Source organism: Chelonia mydas, chromosome 2 (genome assembly GCF_015237465.2).
Source record: "Chelonia mydas isolate rCheMyd1 chromosome 2, rCheMyd1.pri.v2, whole genome shotgun sequence".
Lineage (NCBI taxonomy): Eukaryota > Metazoa > Chordata > Testudines > Cheloniidae > Chelonia > Chelonia mydas.
In genome coordinates, this window is record NC_057850.1 from 69,506,705 (window position 1) to 69,530,252 (window position 23,548).

At 42.1% G+C, this 23,548-nt stretch overlaps 1 protein-coding gene across 10 annotated transcripts in view; it reads left to right on the forward strand.

Moving 5' to 3' along the window:
* The window catches only part of PCMTD1 (protein-L-isoaspartate (D-aspartate) O-methyltransferase domain containing 1), an 84,902-nt gene extending 79,093 nt beyond the window's left edge, over positions 1-5,809 (forward strand). For all 10 annotated transcript variants that reach the window (XM_027821300.3, XM_007058777.4, XM_037892638.1 and 7 more), the window contains one exon: positions 3,101-5,809. In XM_027821300.3, coding sequence (XP_027677101.1) covers positions 3,101-3,471 — 371 coding nt within the window. In that variant the 3' untranslated portion in view covers positions 3,472-5,809. The remainder of the gene's footprint in view (positions 1-3,100) is intronic.
* The last annotated feature ends 17,739 nt before the right edge of the window (positions 5,810-23,548 follow it).

Genomic DNA, 23,548 nt, shown 5'->3' on the forward strand with positions numbered 1-23,548 from the left:
AAGGCTTTCTCAACATTAAAAGCTTATCTAGGGTCTTATTCTCTTATCTAGAGTTGAATTTTTAAAAGTCAAAATGTGTTTAGGTGCTTGGTGTTAACAGGTCAGCATAGCCCAGTTATAAACTAAATTCAAGTGCACAATCAGTGTTTCAGGCCTTTAAATACAATCATAGAATCATAAAATATCAGGGTTGGAAGGGACCTCAGGGGGTCATCTAAGTCCAACCCCCTGCTCAAAGCAGGACCAATCCCCAACTGAATTGTCCCAGCCAGGGCTTTGTCAAGCCTGACCTTAAAAACCTCTATCTTTGAGAGGAGTTTATAATCTACATTTAGTATAGCAAAAAGGGGTCTGTAGACACTGTAAAACTTGGAGGCTGCCCCTCCTGTATTAATGTAGTTGGAGCTAAGAATTTTTTTGGCATGGAATCATGAGGGATATTGTATTTATCTCACTAAAACACGTCTGTATGTAAAGCTTTACTTTACCATTCTTAGGAGATAATTGAAATAAATGATTCCTGATGTGATTGAAGGAACTAAGTCCTCAAGACCTTACAAATATTTTAATTTCCTTTAGGAAATCTAAGGGAGTATTATCATCTGTGTATGCAGTAGTAGAAATAATAAAATGTCAAATTTTATGTGAATTTGAGATTAGAGGATTTTGATTTTAGGTGTTGTTGTTTCATCCTATTAGTTTTATGGAGAAGGAAGGCTGTGAGCTCATTTGCTCATATGCTTCTCTTGGGACCTTTACTTTCAGACTTTTATTTCAGCATTTTATCAAATAATTTGTTCATTTCTCCTGTGATTTATGAAGGGCTCTTTAAACTTTCAGTCCCATCTGTGGTAGGAATGTCTACTAGTTCATCTTCTTTACCCTCCAAATCTTTTATAGTTTGTTTACAAATCTATGACTGAAGCATGGACTGAGACCAGGGCTCAGTAAGCTTGTGATTTAACAAATGTACCTTTAAGAGGTTTTAATTGGTTTTGTTCTTTTAAATCAACATGTTGGGTTATTTTCAGATTTGCCATTGAAATTTCCAGAAACTTGATTAAAATCCTTGTTGCCAGTACTAGAATCAATGTTTTAGAGGCAGAACATCATAAATATTACTCTTCTCTATTCCATTTTTTAGCACACAATTGAAGCCTCCATATGCATCTGTAAATATCAGAGGAAGAAGCTTTGTCTGAAATGTATCTGGCTGCTAGATTTTTTAAAATACAGTATTGGAAGCTGTCATAAATATACAGCTATGGGTAGCATAAAATCCCTCCTATACCTGTAAAGGGTTAAGAAGCTCAAACAACCTGGTTGGCCTCTGACCAAAAGGACCAATAAGGGAAGAAGATCCTTTCAAATCTGTGGGGGAAGGTTGTGGTGCTTTTTTTTTTTTGGGACAGAGGGAGGTTGTGTGCTCTCTTTGTTGTTCTCTCCTGGACAGAGAGAGATCAGGGCAGAAAAGAAAACAAAAAAAACCTCTCCTAAAACCCTATCTGAAATAAGCATCTAGATTACAAAAATTGTAAGTAAAGCAAGGAAATGCATTAGATTATCTTTTGTTTTAGCTTGTGAATTTTCCCTATGCTAAGGGGGAGATTTATTCCTTGTTTTGTAACTTGGAAGTTTTGCCTAGAGGGGAATCGTCTGTGTTTTTAAACTTATTACCCTGTACAATTACCTTCCATCCTGATTTTACAGAGGTGCTTCTTTTACCTTTTTCTTTATAATAAAAGTTCTGTTTTTAAGAACCTGATTGGTTTTTAGTGTCCTAAAAACCCAAGGGTCTGGTCTGTGCTCACCTTGTTTACCTATTTGGTTGGTATATTATTCTCAAGCCTCCCCAGGAAAGGGGGTGAAGGGACTTGGGGGGATATTTTAGGGAAACAGGAACTCCAAGTGGTCCTTTTCCTAAATCTTTGTCTAGCTCACTTGGTGGTGGCAGCAATACCATCCAAGGACAAAAAAGAAATTGTGCCTTGGGGAAGTTTTTGACCTAAGCTGATAGAAATAAGCTTAAGGGGTGTTTCATGCAGGTCCCCACATCTGTACCCTGAAGTTCAGAGTGGGGAGGGAACCCTGACAGGAGCATATACAAAAATTTTTTAAAACAACTTTGCCTCTTCTCCATATCATTTTTCCATACTCGAAACTGGTCTATTTCTGTTGTATTGTCCCAGACATTAATGAAGAACGACAAGGACACAAGGGATATGGTTTAACTCAGCTTCAACTTTATTTAACTCAGTCTCGAACTATCCAGCAATAACTTGTCCAATGAGGATCATACTTTCTTTCGTAATGCGTTCTGCCCGGAGGGGGGAAGGGGCTGCCATCAGGATTCTCTTCCCCATCGCACCCCAAGCTGGTCCCAGAGTTATTGCTGGGACCTCACTTCCCTCCCCTTGTACAAGGATTGAGGGAAAGAGGGTTGTCTGATACAGGGAGAAGACATCAGGAGCTCCTTCCCATAACTCCACTTCCAGTTCTGGTTCATCAGGGAAACGGGCACACTATCAAATGGTACCTGCACTGAGCACCTGTCAAGTTGGGACAATGTGAACTTTACCTCCTAACCCACCCTACTAGGTCACTGGGGAGCTGTGGGAAAAGTGGGGAAAAAAACACCTATCCAAAATTCCTTCCCTGCCCTAAAAAGGCAACTTGTGCAATGCAGACAGCAGCTCAGAAACCTGGTCCTACTCTAATCCCAGGAGTGGGAGCCATTGCTCTGCGCATGTAGTGGCATCCCAGCCAGGGAGGAAAGGGCTTTTTTTTCCTCCCATTGGGTGTGTGCGATCCAGTGAACTTCTGCTTGGCTAGTCTGAAGAGCACATGAGCTGAGATGCACCCCTCTCCCAGGTACGCTCCACCCTTCAAAAATCATAAGTAAGGTCAGCTCACACAAGGTTACTGATCTGCTACGTGGTTTGTCAAAGGTTGCCAGACTTTGCCTTTTATATTTCCATATCATAGTAAGTCTTGAAATTGCTGTTCAGTATCATACTTTATTTTTCTGTAGCAGTTTCTTACTTTTAGAAAATAACAATTTCACTGATATGGCATGCATAATTTTTCTTTTTCCTCTTAGCCCAATGTGCTGTTAGGAATCTACAGGACTTAGCTCGGATCTACATTAGACGCACTCTTAGAAATTTCATAAATGATGAGATGCAAGCCAAGGGTATCCCTCAGAAGCCCCCACCAAAACGAAAACGCAGGAGGTGCCGTAGACGGAGGATTAACACCTATGTGTTTGTAGGCAATCAGCTCATTCCTCAGCCTCTAGACAGTGAGGAGGATGAAAGGATGGAAGAAGACAACAAAGATGATGATGATAAAGATCACAATGAAGCCTTGAAACCAGAGGAACCTCCTCGAAATTTATTGCGAGAAAAAATTATGAGTCTACCGCTACCCGAATCTTTAAAAGCATACTTGACATACTACAGAGAAAAGTAACTCATTTTAAGTAGAAACAATAACGCCTACTGATAGCTCCTTTATTCTTGAAAATGTAGCATTTATTAAGAAATAGATGGACAAAGATCATTAGTCTTTCAACAAGACTGAAGTACAGTCATAAATTGTAACTTCTCTGTCTTAACTTTGCTACGAAGACTTGTATTCGGTAGTAGAGAATCCCTTTTTTTAAATTTATTTTTCTTTAAATTTTGAGAAATACAGTTTTAACTCTGATACAAAGATATTCCAAAGCAGTATGCAGCACTAATCAAGACTTGGCATGGTAAATCTTTTTTTGATCTTTAATAGATTTGTATTGATGGAAGGGTAAGTGAAATTTTATATGTGCTAATTAGCTGTTGAACAAATGCATTCTGACTTGAATAACAGTTGTCTGCATGAAGTTTTAAACATGCACCCAGGCATTTCTCATGTAATATTGAAATTGTACCCTTTAAAAACATTTATTTTACCGTGACTTTGTTGCTGTCATTATTACTGTGTTGATATAAATGTATTCCAAGAAATACATAAGTGCAATAACTGTATACAGACATTAAATGAGCTGGCTTTAATGAAATACAAAAATGCAAGTTCTGAAATGTCAGGTGACCCTGCTACTTTTGCATTTATATCTTTTGCCAAAAGATCTTGAGAAAAGTGACCACTTCTCTCGGAGCCTTAAGGGAACATCATGTTGAATATAAAGCAAAAAAGATGCTTACTACAACCCTATTTGTTTAACTCCATACTACATTTTCAGTATTTATAAATAAAGACTTTTCTCATTCTCAAGGGTTTTAAGACAACTTATTTAGTTTCTTTCTAAAATTCACAGTATAGACACAATATTTGGTAATAAAAAGATTGTAATTTAGAATTAAATGATTTATATTTACAACTTTAATAGACTAGAATATGAATAAAGTTTAGCTTGTATTGCTTACTTGGATAGCTGTAATAGTAGAATTTGTTCAGCAGATGCACTTTAGTAAGTGGATTTTGTATTTCATCTAAATAGTTCTCTGAGAAGGCAGGGTTGTGCTGGCCCTACGTTTGTTTCTGAACACAGCTATTTTTAGCTCATAAATATTCACAATCTTTTATATCTATCTGTTGGAAATTGAGAGTAGCAGTTTAAACTTTGGGACCCACAGAGTGCTCATTTGAATATTTCCCCTCCATCTCTTCCCTCCCATTTGGTGAAGTTGCTTGCAGTTTTCTTCTTGGCTTGATGGAGTGCTTTGTGCATTTTTGCCCACTTAATATTTTGAGTGTATTGTAGCATAGCCATGAGGGAGAATGCAGTTTAAGAACTAGGCATGATATTCCGTAAAAGCCACTTTTATTGGAAACATCTGTCTGTTGGACCTAATGGAAAACATTCCTCTTAGAGAAAATTTCTGTGCAATATATTTACTGTTGTGGTAATATTCATTATTAAATCCATCGACCATTTAACCATAAGATAAAATCATGACCATTGCAGTTATTTTCATAGCCAGACATTACACATCTAGTGTAATAATCCCTTTTTTCAATAGTCACTTAAAAATTAAACATTGTTTCAGACTTTAACAGTGAGATAATATTTAGTCCTGCTACAGATTGGACACTGATTTTTGATTGTGCATTTCATGATTCATTTACCATTTTAAAAAGTATGTCTTAGTAATATTGAAAAGGCAACTTGATGAAAGGCCTATTGTACCAACATGTGGAGTTTTTTTCCACAGCATATTCACAGCATGAATAAATAAAATTTAAAAAACACTGCCTTAATTTCCTGACCTTCTTTTCACAGGTCAGAGATAGTTTAGATATTTTCCAATAAAATGATACTAATGGAGTAATTGCAATGGCTTAGCTATTGGAACCATTGAATATAATCTTTAAATATTTTGTTTTTAGATGGAATTAAAATTTAAATAATCTGAAATTCAAGATGTTATACTTTCCAGGTAGCCTGGGAATTTTGTCTTCTCCCCTTTTCAGAATCAGCATCCATATGTTCAAGAGTTTGAAGTTACTAAATATAATTTACATATTTTCTTTAAGAGAACTTTATACAGGATGCTTTTGAAGAATGACTTTCTGCATTGTTTTTCACTCTTGTATACTTGGTAAAATAGACAATGGATGATTTGTCATGATTATTCACTATGTAACTTTTTGAGAGTCACTGAAAGTTTCTTTTTGTGTTTATATGTAGATTTATTTTACACTGTTGAATTTACATTTACATTAAATAAAAAAGTAGAAATGCAAAATGAATCAATTGTCTTTGACATAAGTTGATAATGGGACATTATTGCAATAAAAACTTTTTTTGGTGGCTTGTGGTTACTCAAACTTGTTTTTTCATGGAAATGCTTTCATTTATGTTTGGTTTTCATTTTCAGTCCGTTCCTATGCAGACCTCTGGTAGCTTTTTAATTAGAAAACAATGATATAATTGAAATGAAAAACTACTACAATGGGGAAGAAATGATGATGCATCCTTTCACCAGTTTTGGAATTAGAAGTACTACATAAGACTAGATTTGTTAAGAGCCCCCTGCTCCTGGGTGGCCCCTCTGGTACAGGACACAGGGATTCTCAGCTTTATCTGATGGGGGGGATACAAAATTCCTTTGCTACCCTTCCCTTCCCAAATAAAAATTGCTCCTTTCAGGACTACATTGAAGTCCAACTGTGTATTTGGAAAACAGCTTGCAGGGAGTCAGTACCTCTTGGGAAAGACGGTCATTGAGTTTGTGAAAAAGGGCATTTATTCTTAATATCCAAAAGAGGGGGTTTCATGCCCATTTTAAATCAGACTTCAAACAGTAAACTAACTAAATCTGCTCTATCTGGAAGCAGTCATGTCTCTTGAAAGGAACACAAGTAGATATAGGCTCTGGATTCTTGCAGATTCTCAGTCAAGAATCGAAGGGTACAAAAACTTCCTAACTGTCAGAGTGGTTAAGCACTAGAATAAATTGCCTAGGGAGGTTGTGGAATCTCTGTCACTGGGGATTTTTAAGAGCAGGTTGGAAAAACACCTGTCAGAGATGGTCTAGATAATACTTAGTCCTGCCTTGAGTGCAGGGGACCGGACTAGATGACCTCTCGAGGTCCCTTCCAATTCTATGATTCTGTCTCTGATGTGTGTCATATTTGTAATTGGGAAACAGCACTAGTTGATAGTATCTGTGTTCAGAAAATGCTTTGGAGCAGTAAATGAATAAGTACAGTGAGGGACAGGTGCATTCACAATTAGTTAGTTTTCATTTAAAAGAGTACTAATTGTTTTTTGTTTCTTTTTTATTATTCAACTGGAAACCAAACATTTTCAGTTTTAAATCAGTTTTTGAAGAGGTGGGGGTTGACTGCGGGAAAACATTTTTTTCAAAAACAATTTTTTGCAAACATTTGGGTTTTAGTAAAACACCATTTTTCAATGAAAAACCTGTGTTGAACATTTCTACTGGTCCTATTCACAATCTGAATAGCTAGCCTCTCATGTTGGAATGAACCAAGAACCAGACTCTTCCATCATTAGTATAAAAAATTCGCTATGTTTGGAGCTAAACTTGACAATGTTTCTGGTTCTTTCCTTGAGGAACCTTGTCAGAGACTTCCTAAACACTGCCTTTCATGTTCCAAGACGGTCTGAGACGTGGGATCTGGCAGGAATAACTTGTCGGAGCCAACAAGTTCTGATATGGGCCGTGCTGTGAATGCTATTAAGGGGGGGCAGCTTGGTGCACAAAAGGCCTCCACAGTTGGTAGTTCCTCTAGCATCTGTCCAGGAACATTAACCCCTTAAGTCTTGGTGAACTACATACATACACTATGGGTATGTCTACACTACGAAATTAGGTTGAATTTATAGAAGTCGGTTTTTTAGAAATCGGTTTTATATATTCGAGTGTGTGTGTCCCCACAGAAAATGCTCTAAGTGCATTAAGTGCATTAACTCGGCGGAGTGCTTCCACAGGACCGAGGCTAGAGTCGACTTCCGGAGTGTTGCACTGTGGGTAGCTATCCCACAGTTCCCGCAGTCTCCGCTGCCCATTGGGTTGAGATCCCAATGCCTGGTGGGGCTAAAACATTGTCGCAGGTGGTTCTGGGTACATATTGTCAGACCCCCGTTCCCTCCCTCCCTCCGTGAAAGCAAGGGCAGACAATCGTTTCGCGCCTTTTTTCCTGAGTTACCTGTGCAGACGCCATACCACGGCAAGCATGGAGCCCGCTCAGGTAACCGTCACCGTATGTCTCCTGGGTGCTGGCAGACGCGGTACTGCATTGCTACACAGCAGCAGCAACGCCTTGCCTTGTGGCAGCAGACGGTGCAGTAGGACTGGTAGCTGTCATCGTCATATCCGAGGTGCTCCTGGCCACGTCGGCCAGGAGCGCCTGGGCAGACATGGGTGCAGGGACTACATTAGAAGTGACTTGACCAGGTCATTCTCTTTAGTCCTGCAGTCAGTCCTATTGAACCATCTTATGGTGAGCAGGCAGGCGATACGGATTGCTAGCAGTCTACTGTACCATCTTCTGCCAGGCAGGCAAGAAATGAGGATGGCTAGCAGTTCTACTGCACCATCTTCTGCCGAGCAGCAATGAGATGTGGATGGCATGCAGTCCTTCTGCACTGTCTGCTGCCAGCCAAAGATGTAAAAGATAGATGGAGTGGATCAAAACAAGAAATAGACCAGATTTGTTTTGTACTCATTTGCTTCCCCCGCTCCCCCGTCTAGGGGACTCATTCCTCTAGGTCACACTGCAGTCACTCACAGAGAAGGTGCAGCGAGGTAAATCTAGCCATGTATCAATCAGAGGCCAGACCAACCTGCTTGTTCCAATAAGAACAATTACTTAGGTGCACCATTTCTTATTGGAACCCTCAGTGAAGTCCTGCCTGAAATACTCCTTGATGTAAAGCCACCCCCTTTGTTGATTTTAATTCCCTGTAAGCCATGTCGTCAGTCGCCCCTCCCTCCGTCAGAGCAATGGCAGACAATCGTTCCGCGCTTTTTTTCTGTGCGGACGCCATACCAAGGCAAGCATGGAGGCCGCTCAGCTCACTTTGGCAATTAGGAGCACATTATACACCACACGCATTATCCAGCAGTATATGCAGCACCAGAACCTGGCAGAGCGATACCGGGCGAGGAGGCGACGTCAGCGTGGTCACATGAGTGATCAGGACATGGACACAAATTTTTCTCAAAGCATGGGCCCTGCCAATGCATGCATCATGGTGCTAATGGGGCAGGTTCATGTTGTGGAACGCCGATTCTGGGCTCGGGAAACAAGCACAGACTGGTGGGACCACATAGTGTTGCTGGTCTGGGACGATTCCCAGTGGCTGCGAAACTTTCGCATGCGTAAGGGCACTTTCATGGAACTTTGTGACTTGCTTTCCCCTGCCCTGAAGCGCATGAATACCAAGATGAGAGCAGCCCTCACAATTGAGAAGCGAGTGGCGATAGCCCTGTGGAAGCTTGCAACGCCAGACAGCTACCGGTCAGTTGGGAATCAATTTGGAGTGGGCAAATCTACTGTGGGGGCTGCTGTGATGCAAGTAGCCCACGCAATCAAAGATCTGCTGATATCAAGGGTAGTGATCCTGGGAAATGTGCAGGTCATAGTGGATGGCTTTGCTGCAATGGGATTCCCTAACTGTGGTGGGGTCATAGACGGAACCCATATCCCTATCTTGGCACCAGAGCACCAAGCCGGCGAGTACATAAACCGCAAGGGGTACTTTTCAATAGTGCTGCAAGCTCTGGTGAATCACAAGGAACGTTTCACCAACATCAACGTGGGATGGCCAGGAAAGGTACATGACGCTCGCATCTTCAGGAACTCTGGTCTGTTTCAAAAGCTGCAGGAAGGGACTTTATTTCCCAGACCAGAAAATAACTGTTGGGGATGTTGAAATGCCTATAGTTATCCTTGGGGACCCAGCCTACCTCTTAATGCCATGGCTCATGAAGCCGTACACAGGCAGCCTGGACAGTAGTCAGGAGCTGTTCATCTACAGGCTGAGCAAGTGCAGAATGGTGGTAGAATGTGCATTTGGACGTTTAAAGGCGCGCTGGTGCAGTTTACTGACTCGCTTAGACCTCAGCAAAACCAATATTCCCACTGTTATTACTGCTTGCTGTGCACTCCACAATATCTGTGAGAGTAAGGGGAAGACGTTTATGGTGGGGTGGGAGGTTGAGGCAAATCACCTGGCTGCTGGTTACGAGCAGCCAGACACCAGGGCGGTTAGAAGAGCACAGGAGGGTGCGGTACGCATCAGAGAAGCTTTGAAAACCAGTTTCATGACTGGACAGGCTATGGTGTGAAAGTTCTGTTGGTTTCTCCTTGATGAAACCCCCCGCCCCTTGGTTCACTCTACTTCCCTGTAAGCTAACCATCCTCCCCTCCTCCCTTCGAACACCGCTTGCAGAGGCAGTAAAGTCATTGTTGCTTCACATTCATGCATTCTTTATTCATTCATCACACAAATAGGGGGATGACTACCAAGGTAGCCCAGTGGGGTGGTGGAGGAGGGAAGGAAAATGCCACACAGCACTTTAAAAGTTTACAACTTTAAAATTTATTGAATGCCAGCCTTCTGTTTTTTGGGCAATCCTCTGTGGTGGAGTGGCTGGTTGTCCGGAGGCCCCCCCACCGCGTTCTTGGGCATCTGGGTGTGGAGGCTATGGAACTTGGGGAGGAGGGCGGTTGGTTACACAGGGGCTGTAGTGGCAGTCTGTGCTCCAGCTGCCTTTGCTGCAGCTCAGCCATACACTGGAGAATACTGGTTTGATCCTCCAGCAGCCTCAGCATTGAATCCTGCCTCCTCTCATCACGCTGCTGCCACATTTGAGCTTCAGCCCTGTTTTCAGCCCTCGGCTTACTCTCTTCAGCCCGCCACCTCTCCTCCCGGTCATTTTGTGCTTTCCTGCACTCTGACATTATTTGCCTCCACGCAGTCGTCTGTGCTCTATCAGTGTGGGAGGACAGCATGAGCTCAGAGAACATTTCATCACGAGTGCGTTTTTTTTTCTTTCTAATCTTCACTAGCCTCTGGGAAGGAGAAGATCCTGTGATCATTGAAACACATGCAGCTGGTGGAGAAAAAAAAAGGGACAGCGGTATTTAAAAAGACACATTTTATAAAACAGTGGCTACACTCTTTCAGGGTAAACCTTGCTGTTAACATTACATACATAGCACATGTGCTTTTGTTACAAGGTCGCATTTTGCCTCCTCCCATCGCATGGCTACCCCCTCAACCCTCCCCCCTCCCCGTGGCTAACAGCGGGGAACATTTCTGTTCAGCCACAGGCAAACAGCCCAGCAGGAACAGGCACCTCTGAGTGTCCCCTGAAGAAAAGCACCCTATTTCAACCAGGTGACCATGAATGATATCTCACTCTCCTGAGGATAACACAGAGAGATAAAGAACGGATGTTGTTTGAATGCCAGCAAACATACACTGCAATGCTTTGTTGTACAATGATTCCTGAGTATGTGTTACGGGTTTGGAGTGGTAAAGTGTCCTACCATGGAGGATGCAATAAGGCTGCCCTCCCCAGAAACCTTTTGCAAAGGCTTTGGGAGTACATCTAGGAGAGCCGCGAATGCCAGGACAAATTAATCCTTTCACATGCTTGCTTTTAAATGATGTATAGTATTTTAAAAGGTACACTCACCGGAGGTCCCTTCTCCGCCTGTCGGGTCCAGGAGGCAGCCTTGGGTGGGTTTGGGGGGTACTGGCTCCAGGTCCAGGGTGAGAAACAGTTCCTGGCTGTCGGGAAAACCGGTTTCTCCGCTTGCTTGCTGTGAGCTATCTACAACCTCATCATTGTCATCATCATCTTCGTCCCCAAAACCTGCTTCCGTGTAGCCTCCATCTCCATTGAAGGAATCAAACAACACGGCTGGGGTAGTGGTGGCTGAACCCCCTAAAAGGGCATGCCAGCTCATCATAGAAGAGGCATGTTTGGGGCTCTGACCCGGAGCAGCCGTTCGCCTCTCTGGTTTTCTGGTAGGCTTGCCTCAGCTCCTTAAGTTTCATGCGGCACTGCTTCGGGTGCCTGTTATGGCCTCTGTCCTTCATGCCCTGGGAGATTTTGACAAAGGTTTTGGCATTTCGAAAACTGGAATGGAGTTCTGATAGCACAGATTCCTCTCCCCATACAGCGATCAGATCCCGTACCTCCCGTTCAGTCCATGCTGGAGCTCTTTTGCGATTCTGGGACTCTAGCATGGTCACCTCTGCTGATGAGCTCTGCATGGTCACCTGCAGCTTGCCACGCTGGCCAAACAGGAAATGAGATTCAAAAGTTCGCGGTTCTTTTCCTGTCTACCTGTCCAGTGCATCTGAGTTGAGAGTGCTGTCCAGAGCGGTCACAATGGAGCACTCTGGGATAGCTCCCGGAGGCCAATACCATCGAATTGTGTGCACAGTACCCCAAATTCGACCCGGCAAGGCCAACTGAAGTGCTAATCCACTTGTCAGGGGTAGAGTAAGGAAATCGATTTTAAGAGCCCTTTAAGTCGAAAAAAAAGGCTTCATCGTGTGGACGGGTGCAGGTTTACATCGGTTTAACGCTGCTAAATTCGACCTAAAGTCCTAGTGTAGACCAGGGCTATGTGTCTCCAGATTATAGGTGCCTCTAGTGTCTCCATGGCCTAGCTTGCGGATGATTTCTAAATTTCCTCCCACTCATATGGTGTTCTAAACATTAAGGCGATCTTGACGTCCAGAGAGATGAGATCCCAATAGGCAGTCCTGATCCCAGATCTGCAGAAGAACTCAGTATGGCTCAAAAGCTTGTCTCACCAACAGAAGTTGATCCAATAAAAGATATTACCTCACCCACTTTGTGTCTGATATTAATATCCTGGGACTGACATGACTATGGCTACGTTGCAGAGTAGTGATCCAGACAGATTCTGACTAAACTGTTTTAAAAAAACAAATGGGAAGGATTTGGATGGGGGAAAGGAGCAGGATTATGCTCCCTTTGTTAAGACTTGCAGGCACAGAACTAGGCAGCACCCTACAACCGTTCCACTTTACAAGCATGAAAAGGGAAACAATGCAGCGCAGATATGTTCAGTCAAATAGTCATCATTTCATGCTTGTGCTTGCTAATCCAGGGAGTGGTGGCTCAGCTCCATCTCCAGTAGAGGACTCTAGAGAAATCTATTTGAGTGTGCGCTGAAAAAGCCACTGCTCTTCCACCCACCTCATTAAGAAAATGACTACTTTGTGGAAGAACACCTTTTTGAAAGAGTGGAGAGGAAAACTCAGCTATGTTTTTGCTCTAGTACCTCTGGTAAAAAAAAAAAGCATCTAACCAAACTCAGTTGAGACAAAGATATGATCATCTTTAACTTGCTGAAAAATACAATTCTCAACTTTGTTGGGGATTAGCAGTGACTGTATCAGTCTGGCCATAGGCGATCACTCAAAACCAGGGCCTCTTTCTATGTTCCAGCCCAGGATCCTTCTCTGTGTATGGAAGAGGGTAAATATAGAGGTAGTGTTTCTGAACACGTTTCAAATCCATCCAAGTCTACAATGAGGGCTTAACTTTAAGGGGGGAAAGTGCAGAGTTTCGTGTATGAGGAAGGGGGGAGGGTAATGAGAGAACTGCTTGCCTACCCCTTCTGACAGACTAAGTCTGGTGCCTAAACACATTTTAGGCATGTAGTCAGGCTGATTTTGTTTTTCAAATATGCTTAGCAGCTATATTTTCAATGAGACTTGGTTTCCAACACTTAAAAATCTGTCCACGTGTACATGAGATTCCTAAATCCATATTTAGGCTCTTAATTCAGGCAGGTAGGCAACTTGGAGCTTATTTCCTAAGTATTCATTTGCCACCTCTTTTGGCCTACCATGAATACAAAAAAGATGAAGTTCTCTGCTGTATGTGGAGTTGATGAAAGTTGTCTTTGAGGTATTCTATGAATGGACTCACATCCCTCTTGTGGAAAGTCTCTCTCCCCGCCCCGGTGTAATGATTTATGCTTGCAGACTTTAATTTTTTGTGACTGACTGATCTACCTTATGTTATATCCTGCAAGGATAAGATTGAACACATGCTAAATTCCTATCAATGGCATTTACAGAATTCCACTTTAATGAGCCAATAATCATGTTGACAACATTTCCCTCACATCAGTATGCCCACAGCAGTGAGCCCTTTCTCTTTAAACATACGTGAAAAGGTCAGTAGGCTGTTTACTGGAGCAAACTAAAGGCCTTAAAGTCCACCTAGCTTTTATTCTTCTGATAACAATATGTTACCATGAGGAACCCATAAATGGCTGGCTGGCTGCATCCCTCACTTCTACAGCCTACCAGACCTGCATCTTAAAGGTCACAGTAAGACTGATTCAATTCAGGCCATGTCAGCTTTGTTCAGATTTTCTAAAATCAGGGGATTTGAAAAGCAGCCACATTGTCTTCTCCAGATGCATTTACAAGCATTTTTGCTTAGATTCATCACCTAGAAGTGGAAACCAACATCAGCTTTTACACAACCTATTCTACAGCCTGGGGGTGCCGGATTCCCTTTGCCTTCTTAGTTTTCCTGTGTGTCTGAGATGCCTCTTTAAGTTGTCCACCTCTGGGAATTTTTTGGCAAGTGTCTTTACTCTCTTCTGCATTGTTAAGATGGTATCTTAGCATGGTCTCTCTAATTCAAAATGTTTCTTTTTTTCCCCATAAGGCAAATTAGCCTTGTTTTTCTCTGCCCTCAGCCTGTCGTCTTTATTTTCTTTGAGAGACAGCCCTTGAATTTGTAGGCCAAGATTTTTAAACATAAGCTAAATTTAGGCTCCTAAATTCATATTTAGTCCCCTGAATAAGTGGCTTGATATTCAGCATGGCTGCAAACCCAGCAGCTCTTCTTATCAAGGGCAGCTGCTTGTGAGCTCACTCCCTCTGAAAATCAGGCCACTTATTTAGGGGACTAAATATGAATTTAGGAGCCAAATTGTAGGCCTGCATCTTTGAAAATCTCAGCCCTTGGCTTTTGTCTCTAAACTGGGAGCGTGCATCCCAGCACAAGTAGGCAGACGTGCTCAAGCTCTGCTAAAAATAACTGTAGCCAGAGGGTAGCACAGGGCTGGCTCAGTCTACCCTGAACTCAGGTGACTATCCTGAGCTGGCACCTGTGCTACCCCCTGGCTATATTGCTATTTTAGTGAGCTAACTTGAGCAGAGCTAGTGTGTGTCTACCCGCACTGGGCTGCACACTTCCAGCCACAGTGTAGACATACCTTAAGAGTCTGAACTCACTAAGTGGTGTCTCTGAAGAAAAAATTCTAATCTATAATTCTCGCTCACTAAAACACTTCGAGTTAAGTCAGGCATGTAAGGCCTGCTACTGGTACCATGTAACCCGGTACAACCTGCTGGGTGCTCTGCAGCTAAAACAGGGAGCCCACCACTCACTGTGTGGTGGGAGTTATGCCAGATACCCATTTGAATAAAAACCAATATCCACTAAGGAGTAACTCCAGCACTAACTCCAAATTTTTCTGCATAGATATTTGCGCTGAAGCTTCAGAGATGAAGAGGATGACTAGCAAACTTGCGTGTTGTAATGTGAGAATACTGGGAACTGGTATATCAAACAATCTAGAGGAGTTCAATGATCCTAGAAAGACCACCATTACTGACAAAGAGCTGGAGAATTTTTCATCTATACAGCCATTCTCTCTGGAACCAGACCAGCATGCTAGCTACGTGAGATGCATTATGCCATCTTCCGGCATGTAAAAACCAATAAGACAATCGCAAATGTAGAATCATTTTGCAGTCAAAAACTCAGTACCTATGATCAAATGGCCTGTTGCAACATCAGAACATACTATATTACTAAGAAGATCTTCAACAGGTGGCTTTGCCAACATCTGTACATTGCCCCCCACACTTTCCTCCATCTATGAAGAGAAGGACTTTTTTATCATCTACTCAGCAGTGTCACCAGTAAGCTACCACTAGGACAGCGGGTCTATCCACTGGCATACTTCAAAGTTAGAGCCAGCTCAAATCACAAGAGGTGGCTTCTATACATTTGCCACCTTGAAGTAGGAAAAATGAATGACAGTGGGTAAAGACTACTAGTGCTCTGCATCCACTGAGGACTGTGTATTACCAACACCTACTTCTAAGGCAGTCACCGTCGTTATGTCGTGTGGATCTGGACACTGGCATTTAATAGTCACCCACAGAAAATACCTACAGGATGGTCTCCATACTCACAGTTTTCACAATGCAGACTGTGATACAGACCATGGACTTGCATGCTGAAAAATAAGGCATTTGTTATGGAAATTTCATCATCCCCAACAAAACTATTGTCCAGTCATTAACGCCAACAACACAAAAGACTAAGGAAGGTGTCTCCAATTCATTATGAATTTCGGAAGCTATGTCATCAATTGCATGGAACACACGCTGAATAAATATCCATATAGCTGCAACCTTACCTTTGGTAAAAAGACTGTACAATGAGCTAAAGACTGGTTTGTGGCACATTCTGAAGAAATACTCCAGTTAATGATATGAAATGAACAGCATATCTCCATCACAATACAAACCCCCCTCTTGAACAAGAAGTTCTGGTTCCAACTTTGCAAAGCTCTGTTTTCCCATTTACCTAAACGAGTAATTGTTTTGTCCTCAGGCAAGTAAAATCAGGCATTTTAACTGAAAAGACTTTACCATAAAATTTGTTCTTGCAAACATCTATGACCACTTTGCAAGGCTGGTTTGTGCCTGTTTGTTTCATTTTTGTTCCACCTTAAATTTATCTGTACTGAACTGCAGAAGCCATTAGTCTGCACTATCCAAGGCATTTTGACTTTGATAACTTGTCTTTGTGCTGCTTGCATTTCGCCCCCACCCTGTAGTTTTGGATCAGCAGCAGATTCCAGCAGTTTACTGCCAGTGCCTTCTTCCCGGTTATCAGAGTGATCAAAACCAGGTCTGACAATGATCTTTGTAATAGCAAAGTGCTTCATCTTCCTTCTTTTATATCCAGGCTGGGTTTGTACTTCATCTCCAAATCACACTTTCTAACCTTACAGATGTGCTCATTGTACTGTAGCACATGAAAAACAATTTCACTTGTTTAAAGAATAACACATTATACCGAAAGAGGGCAGTATTGCCACACAGGAAAGATCAAAGCTAAAACTGCTGACACACAACTGCATAGAAAAGACAGTAGAATTAATAAAGCCAGCTCATGTGAATGTTGAAAACTACATAGCAAAAGCACTATTACCAGACACCATCAGGTATTAAGTAAGCAAAAACATACCTTGTTCCCTTTCCCTTTGGCTGTAATGTAAAGCAGTGGTTCCCAAACTTGTTCCATCGCTTGGGCAGGGAAAGCCTGTGGCGGGCAGGGCTGGTTTGTTTACCTGCTGCGTCCGCAGGTTCGGCCGATCGCGGCTCCCAGTGGCTGTGGTTTGCTGCTCCAGGCCAATGGGAGCTGCTGGAAGTGGCGCGGGCTGAGGGACGTCTCATTGGGCCATTTTCCCCATGAACATGTGTTGTTATAGGTTATTGTGACATTTTATGAACTTTCACTCACTTTGCACACTTGAGCTCACAATTAGGGTACATTTGCATGCCCGATTATTAAGACATGCAGCACAGAGGGGGAATTTAATCAATCTTTACCCCCTCCTGATCCTGGTCTGCTCGTGGGGCTGGAAAAGGCCCCGGCATAATGTAGAGAGCCCTCAGGGGTTAAGTTACCACAGTCTCCCTGGGCTGCCCAATGGACCTCAGTACTACCTGGAATGTCTACAGTGCTGCATCCTGTAACCACTTCCTTCCTAAGACAGCGTTTCTAAGGGGGTCCTCAGAAGGCAGCCTTACAACTGTCTTCTTCAGTGCCTGTGTCAGGGGAATCCTCCCCAGCCAAAACCTGGGCTTACAGGGTCTGTCTAAACTGCAATCACGGAGTGTTACAGCAGCTCGTGTGGACATAGCTGAGCTGCCTTGAATCTGGCTAGCTTAGCTACTGGAGTAGTGAAGCCATGCAAGCACAGGCTTCAGCACAGGCTAACTGCACAAGTAATTACCCAAGGTGGGCTGCCCTTTTAAGAAACTCTGAACTTTTTTTTCACCTACATAAAGGTACCACCACAGGGGTCAAGATCTCACCCCTAAAAATCAAACAGAACCCAACTTGGGGTTGGCAATGCTGGCACATGGCCTCAGAATAAACAAAAATATTGTAAAAATGTTTCTATATATTTCTTCTGACATTTTTCCTTTGGTTACTGCAGTGTCAAATACTTGTCTCCAATATGACTGTATAAAATACTGTCAGTCAGAGACAATGTCTGCAGGAATTGATCAGAGATAAAACTATGAACACCAACCTTAAAGTTGCTAAATTTTCAAATTCCTAAAATAAAAATTAAAGGACTCAGACATGGAAATATCACTTCAACTGTTTATATCCTAGCAGACTCTTCAGTGTCTTTATTTCACAAATGGGTCTCATGCAGTGTAGAAATGCTGAAAAAGATAATTAAGCATCCATTTTTAAAAAAAGTTCTATCTTTGCTACTGTGTAGCATCTACTGCAGTAGTATCTAATATCTGAGACGGATATGGTTGAGAAGATCATTACTGAAGGATTGGAGGTTGTATCATAGGAACACAATGTATGATCTGGAGAATAAAATTAGAAAGTACTTCCACATGTTGCTGAAAACTTACAGTTTATAATTAAAGAAATAGTTTATTTTATTTTTTTTGTAATTCTCTATCAAATATTTAGAGGATTGGGGGTGAACACAGCCTATTTAGTTATCAGACAAACCCCTTTAATATTTTACTTAATATATTTTGCTATTGCATTACGTAACTTAGCTTCATGAAACTTGTAGACACGTCCCTAATGCTTTATGATGGTAAGCTACTAGATTGCACATGTGGTTATTAAATTGTTCTTTATTGTTTCTGTGGTAGTAGCTCCGAGAAGTCTGTGTCAGGGACCAGGACTCCATTGTTCTAGGAGCTATACAATCTCAGAACCAAAAGACAGTTGCTGCCTGCAAAGAGCTTTACAAGCTGTCCCACAGCCCTTTTTACAAGAGTACAGTTGTTAACCAGCCAGCGTCCTGAACCAATTCTCGTTTGAGTAATTGTCTTTGACTTAAAAAAAAAAAATTCCCCTGAAGTTTCAATATTCATTGTCTGTCCAAAACTTTTCTGTAATGTTACTGTGCTGTTAAGTAGTTTCCACAGTCCCTATCTGGTTAGTGAACTAACCGAGCCCTTTGTATATGTACAGTTATCAAAGGGCTATATTAGGACAATGTAGAGGATTTTAAAAGAGCATCCTACTCCTTTCAGAGTAACAGCTGTGTTAGTCTCTATTCGCAAAAAGAAAAGGAGTACTTGTGGCACCTTAGAGACTAACCAATTTATTTGAGCATAAGCTTTCGTGAGCTACAGCTCACTTCATCGGATGCATACTGTGGAAAATATAGAAGATGTTTTTATACACACAAACCATGAAAAAATGGGTGTTTATCACTACAAAAGGTTTTCTCTCCCCTCACCCTACTCTCCTGCTGGTAATAGCTTATCTAAAGTGATCACTCTCCTTACAATGCGTATGATAATCAAGATGGGCCATTTCCAGCACAAATCCAGATTCCGCCCCCCCCCCCCACTCAACCATTCCCAGTCTCTATTCAAGCCTAAGTTAATTGTATCCAATTTGCAATTCAGCAGTCTCTCATTGGAGTCTGTTTTCGAAGTTTTTTTGTTGAAGAATTGCAACTTTGAGATCAGAAATCGAGTAACCAGAGAGATTGATGTGTTCTCCGACTGGTTTTTGAATGTTATAATTATTTTCTTTTACGTAGAGACTGTCCAGTTTGGCCCATGTACATGGCAGAGGGGCATTGCTGGCACATGATGGCATATATCACATTGGTGGATGTGCAGGTGAACAAGCCTTTGATAGTGTGGCTGATGTTATTAGGCCCTGTGATGGTGTCCCCTGAATAGATATGTGGACACAGTTGGTAACGGGCTTTGTTGCAAGGATAGGTTCCTGGGTTAGTGGTTCTGTTGCGTGGTATGTGGTTGCTGGTGAGTATTCGCTTCAGGTTGGGGGGCTGTCTGTAGGCAAGGACTGGCCTGTCTCCCAAGATTTGTGAGAGTGTTGGGTCATCCTTCAGGATAGGTTGTAGATCCTTGATAATGCGTTGGAGGGGTTTTAGTTGGGGGCTGAAGGTGACGGCTAGTGGCGTTCTGTTATTTTCTTTGTTAGGCCTGTCCTGTAGTAGGTGACTTCTGGGAACTCTTCTGGCTCTATCAATCTGTTTCTTCACTTCCACAGGTGGGTATTGTAGTTGTAAGAATGCTTGATAGAGATCTTGTAGGTGTTTGTCTCAGTCTGAGGGGTTGGAGCAAATGCGGTTGTATCGCAGAGCTTGGCTATAGACAATGGATCGTGTGGTGTGGTCAGGGTGAAAGCTGGAGGCATGTAGGTAGGAATAGCGGTCAGTAGGTTTCCGGTATAGGGTGGTGTTTATGTGACCATCATCTATTAGCACTGTAGTGTCCAGGAAGTGGATCTCTTGTGTGGACTGGACCAGGCTGAGGTTGATGGTGGGATGGAAATTGTTGAAATCATGGTGGAATTCCTGAAGGGCTTCTTTTCCATGTGTCCAGATGATGAAGATGTCATCAATATAGCGCAAGTAGAGTAGGGGCGTTAGGGGACAAGAGCTGAGGAAGCGTTGTTCTAAGTCAGCCATAAAAATGTTGGCATACTGTGGGGCCATGTGGGTACTCATAGCAGTGCCGCTGATCTGAAGGTATACATTGTCCCCAAATGTGAAATAGTTATGGGTAAGGACAAAGTCACAAAGTTCAGCCACCAAGTTAGCTGTGACATTATCGGGGATAGTGTTCCTGAGGGCTTGTAGTCCATCTTTGTGTGGAATGTTGGTGTAGAGGGCTTCTACATCCATAGTGGCCAGAATGCTGTCATCAGGAAGATCACCGATGGATTGTAGTTTCCTGAGGAAGTCAGTGATGTCTCGAAGGTAGCTGGGAGTGCTGGTAGCATAGGGCCTGAGGAGGGAGTCTACATAGCCAGACAATCCTGCTGTCAGGGTGCCAATGCCTGAGATGATGGGGCGCCCAGGATTTCCAGGTTTATGGATCTTGGATAGTAGATAGAATATCCCAGGTCGGGTTTCCAGGGGTGTGTCTGTGAGGATTTGATCTTGTGCTTTTTCAGGGAGTTTCTTGACCAAATGCTGTAGTTTCTTTTGGTAACTCTCAGTGGGACCATATTGATGGGGTCAGCACCCAATGAAAGGATAAAAAATTCCAAGGGGGAGATTTTTCAGAGGCAGCAAGGGTAGATGAGGTGCCCAGCTAACTGAAAGTCAATGCCTTTGAAAATCTCCCATTGAAGCCGGCTGGAATTTCCCATCAACCAAGGGCATTAACCAGATTGACTTTTTGGGGAGGAAGTTCTCCTCTAGGATTGTGGCTTTCTGAATAACCGTGAGCCTTTGGGGGAGGGTCTTTTATTCCACTTGTTGCTAAATGCAGCATTCGTAATCACATCTGTAAGGAGAGCGAGTGAATTGCAATTTCCTCATCCCAAATATTTGCTAAAAGCCATGTCTGAATGGACCAGACCATTTATCTCCCATGTTCTTCTTAGTCTCACCCAGGAGAAGTCAGGATCCACACTCTAGATGTCAAAAGCATTTCCTCATGGAGGATGTTAGACTTTTTTAAGGCTTTGGGGATCAATGTAAAGGGAATGCTATTTCCGTTCATGGATGACCTAAGTGGATTAGGCAGTGCAATTGCGACATAACCAGACAACACCTGAGGGTTTTAGGATTCACTCTATCTCCTACAGGAGGCTGAGGTGTTTGTGGCATTCTTCTTGATTGATATAGTCACTGAAAAATGGTGGTGAAGCCGCTCACTTAGTTTAAATGTAGCTATTAAAATCTACTTTGTGACATGATTTAATGTATATTTAACAGAGTTGGATCTATAACTGGAAATGGGAGCCAAATCCTTTCTTACTTGCTTGGGCCCCAAATAACTTTTTGGACTGAGGACCTATTATGGGTGGCTTATGAAAAACATGGTGATCATATTTAACACTTAAAGAACAGTGAATTGGTGCACAAATCTATTCTAGAATGTGGCTAAAGAACTATAGATTATCTGTGGGACTTGGAAAGAAAGTTTTTAGCATTGTAGGAGTGAGTATATCTAAACATTTCACTGGTAAAATACTCCTGGAAACAATTAGATCTCTGCATGAAAAATGTTCCAGTGAAGCTGAACTTCAAATGTCTATCCAATACATTGTTCTTAAAAATTTATGAAATGAGTTAGTACTAAATCCTCAAGTATTTTACTTGGCAGAACACAAGACAAAAGTATGCTACAAATAGTTCTCAGGCAAACAAAACAGAGCAACTGTTGGATTTTCTATTACTGAATTAAAAAAATATGTTAATATAACATTAAGGGTGAGGTTATAATGGCACAAAAGGCAGGAAACTCAGAGTTTAGGTTGCCTGTGTAATCTTAAATTTGCTGCCCTGTTTTATGCATAATATGATTGTGCATGTAGCCCATAGAGTTAGCTTGCCTTTATTATATTCCTCAGTAATGCAAGGAACCTACAGGCCTGTATCCTGTAAAGACATTAGTTTCAGCATAAGGCTTGAGACCTATGAACTTTGGCACTGATAACCATCCTAATGGAAAACCGCAAGTATAGGGGAGCTGAAAATAGAGTGGTTAAGAGACATATCTGACCACAGGACATGAATCCAATCACAAGAGGGCCAAGGCAGCGAATTGACGAATATGATAATAAGTTGGGATCAATAATATACTAATCTATAGGAGAAAGGGAGGAAATAAAAATAAGGACAAGGCAAGAAACCCCTACTGAATATGCATCAGACATAGTGGTGTCAACGTAACATATTATAAAAGTGGCATCCCAGCCTATGGTCATTAGGAGAGTGAGATGTAGCCCTGGGGAGGTGCCTGAATGATGGCCACTGGTGATGAGGGGAAAGGTGATGGTGATGAGGAAGATGATGACTAACATTTTAGGATGTTCTGTAAGGGATGGTGTGAGTATTTGAATGTTCAGACGTACATTCTGTAGTCTCTCTATCTACCTTACTGATTTGGGGTGTTTGTGACTGTGCTAAATATAGTAATGAACTATTTGTAAATATAGAAAAGTTCCTGTAGTGGGTGTTTTGCAGCTGTGCACATCAGGGTTCCCAACTATACAAAATTTTTATTTCATTAGGACAAGAACCACTAAAACCCTCAAAGTGATAACTAGGCATTCATAAGTAATCAATATAATTAAAACATAATCTATAGATCAGGCTACACATACAACACTGAACAATGCAAGATCCCACTCAAAGTACTCATCAGTGTTTCCATACTTATCAAGGAAAAATGGACAAACAAAGGAAAGTCACATTAATTTAACAGTCATAATCAGCAATGTTTATTATCAAATTGCTTATTGACAAAGCTGGGGCCATTCCCTTCATCACTGTGGTTCAAGCCTCAGTTCAAACACACACTGGGATTTCCTAAAAATCAGTTCCAAAGTTAGCATCTGCTAAAAGGGAGAGGTTGTTATATGAACTTTTAAATGAAGCTGACTGGAGAGCACTTTCTAAGAAGCCATTTGAACAATGTCCCCAGCCCAGTACTGCATCACTGAATTTCTTTAAGGAACAGGAACAGCACTTTTATCTGATCAAATATTTTAACACTGGAGTAACTCATACCAATTTACTCTCAGAATCATTGAGCCAATACGGTTGAAAGGCATCAAACTTCCTGATTTGGTGATTAGCAGTAGAAAGCAATCGGGGTAAAATGTTCAAAAGTGCCTAAGTGACTTAGGGACCTCAGTCCCCTTGATTTTTAGTGAATCCTTGGCTCCTAAATGCCTAAGTAACTTTTGAAAATGGGACTTAGGCTTCTAAGACA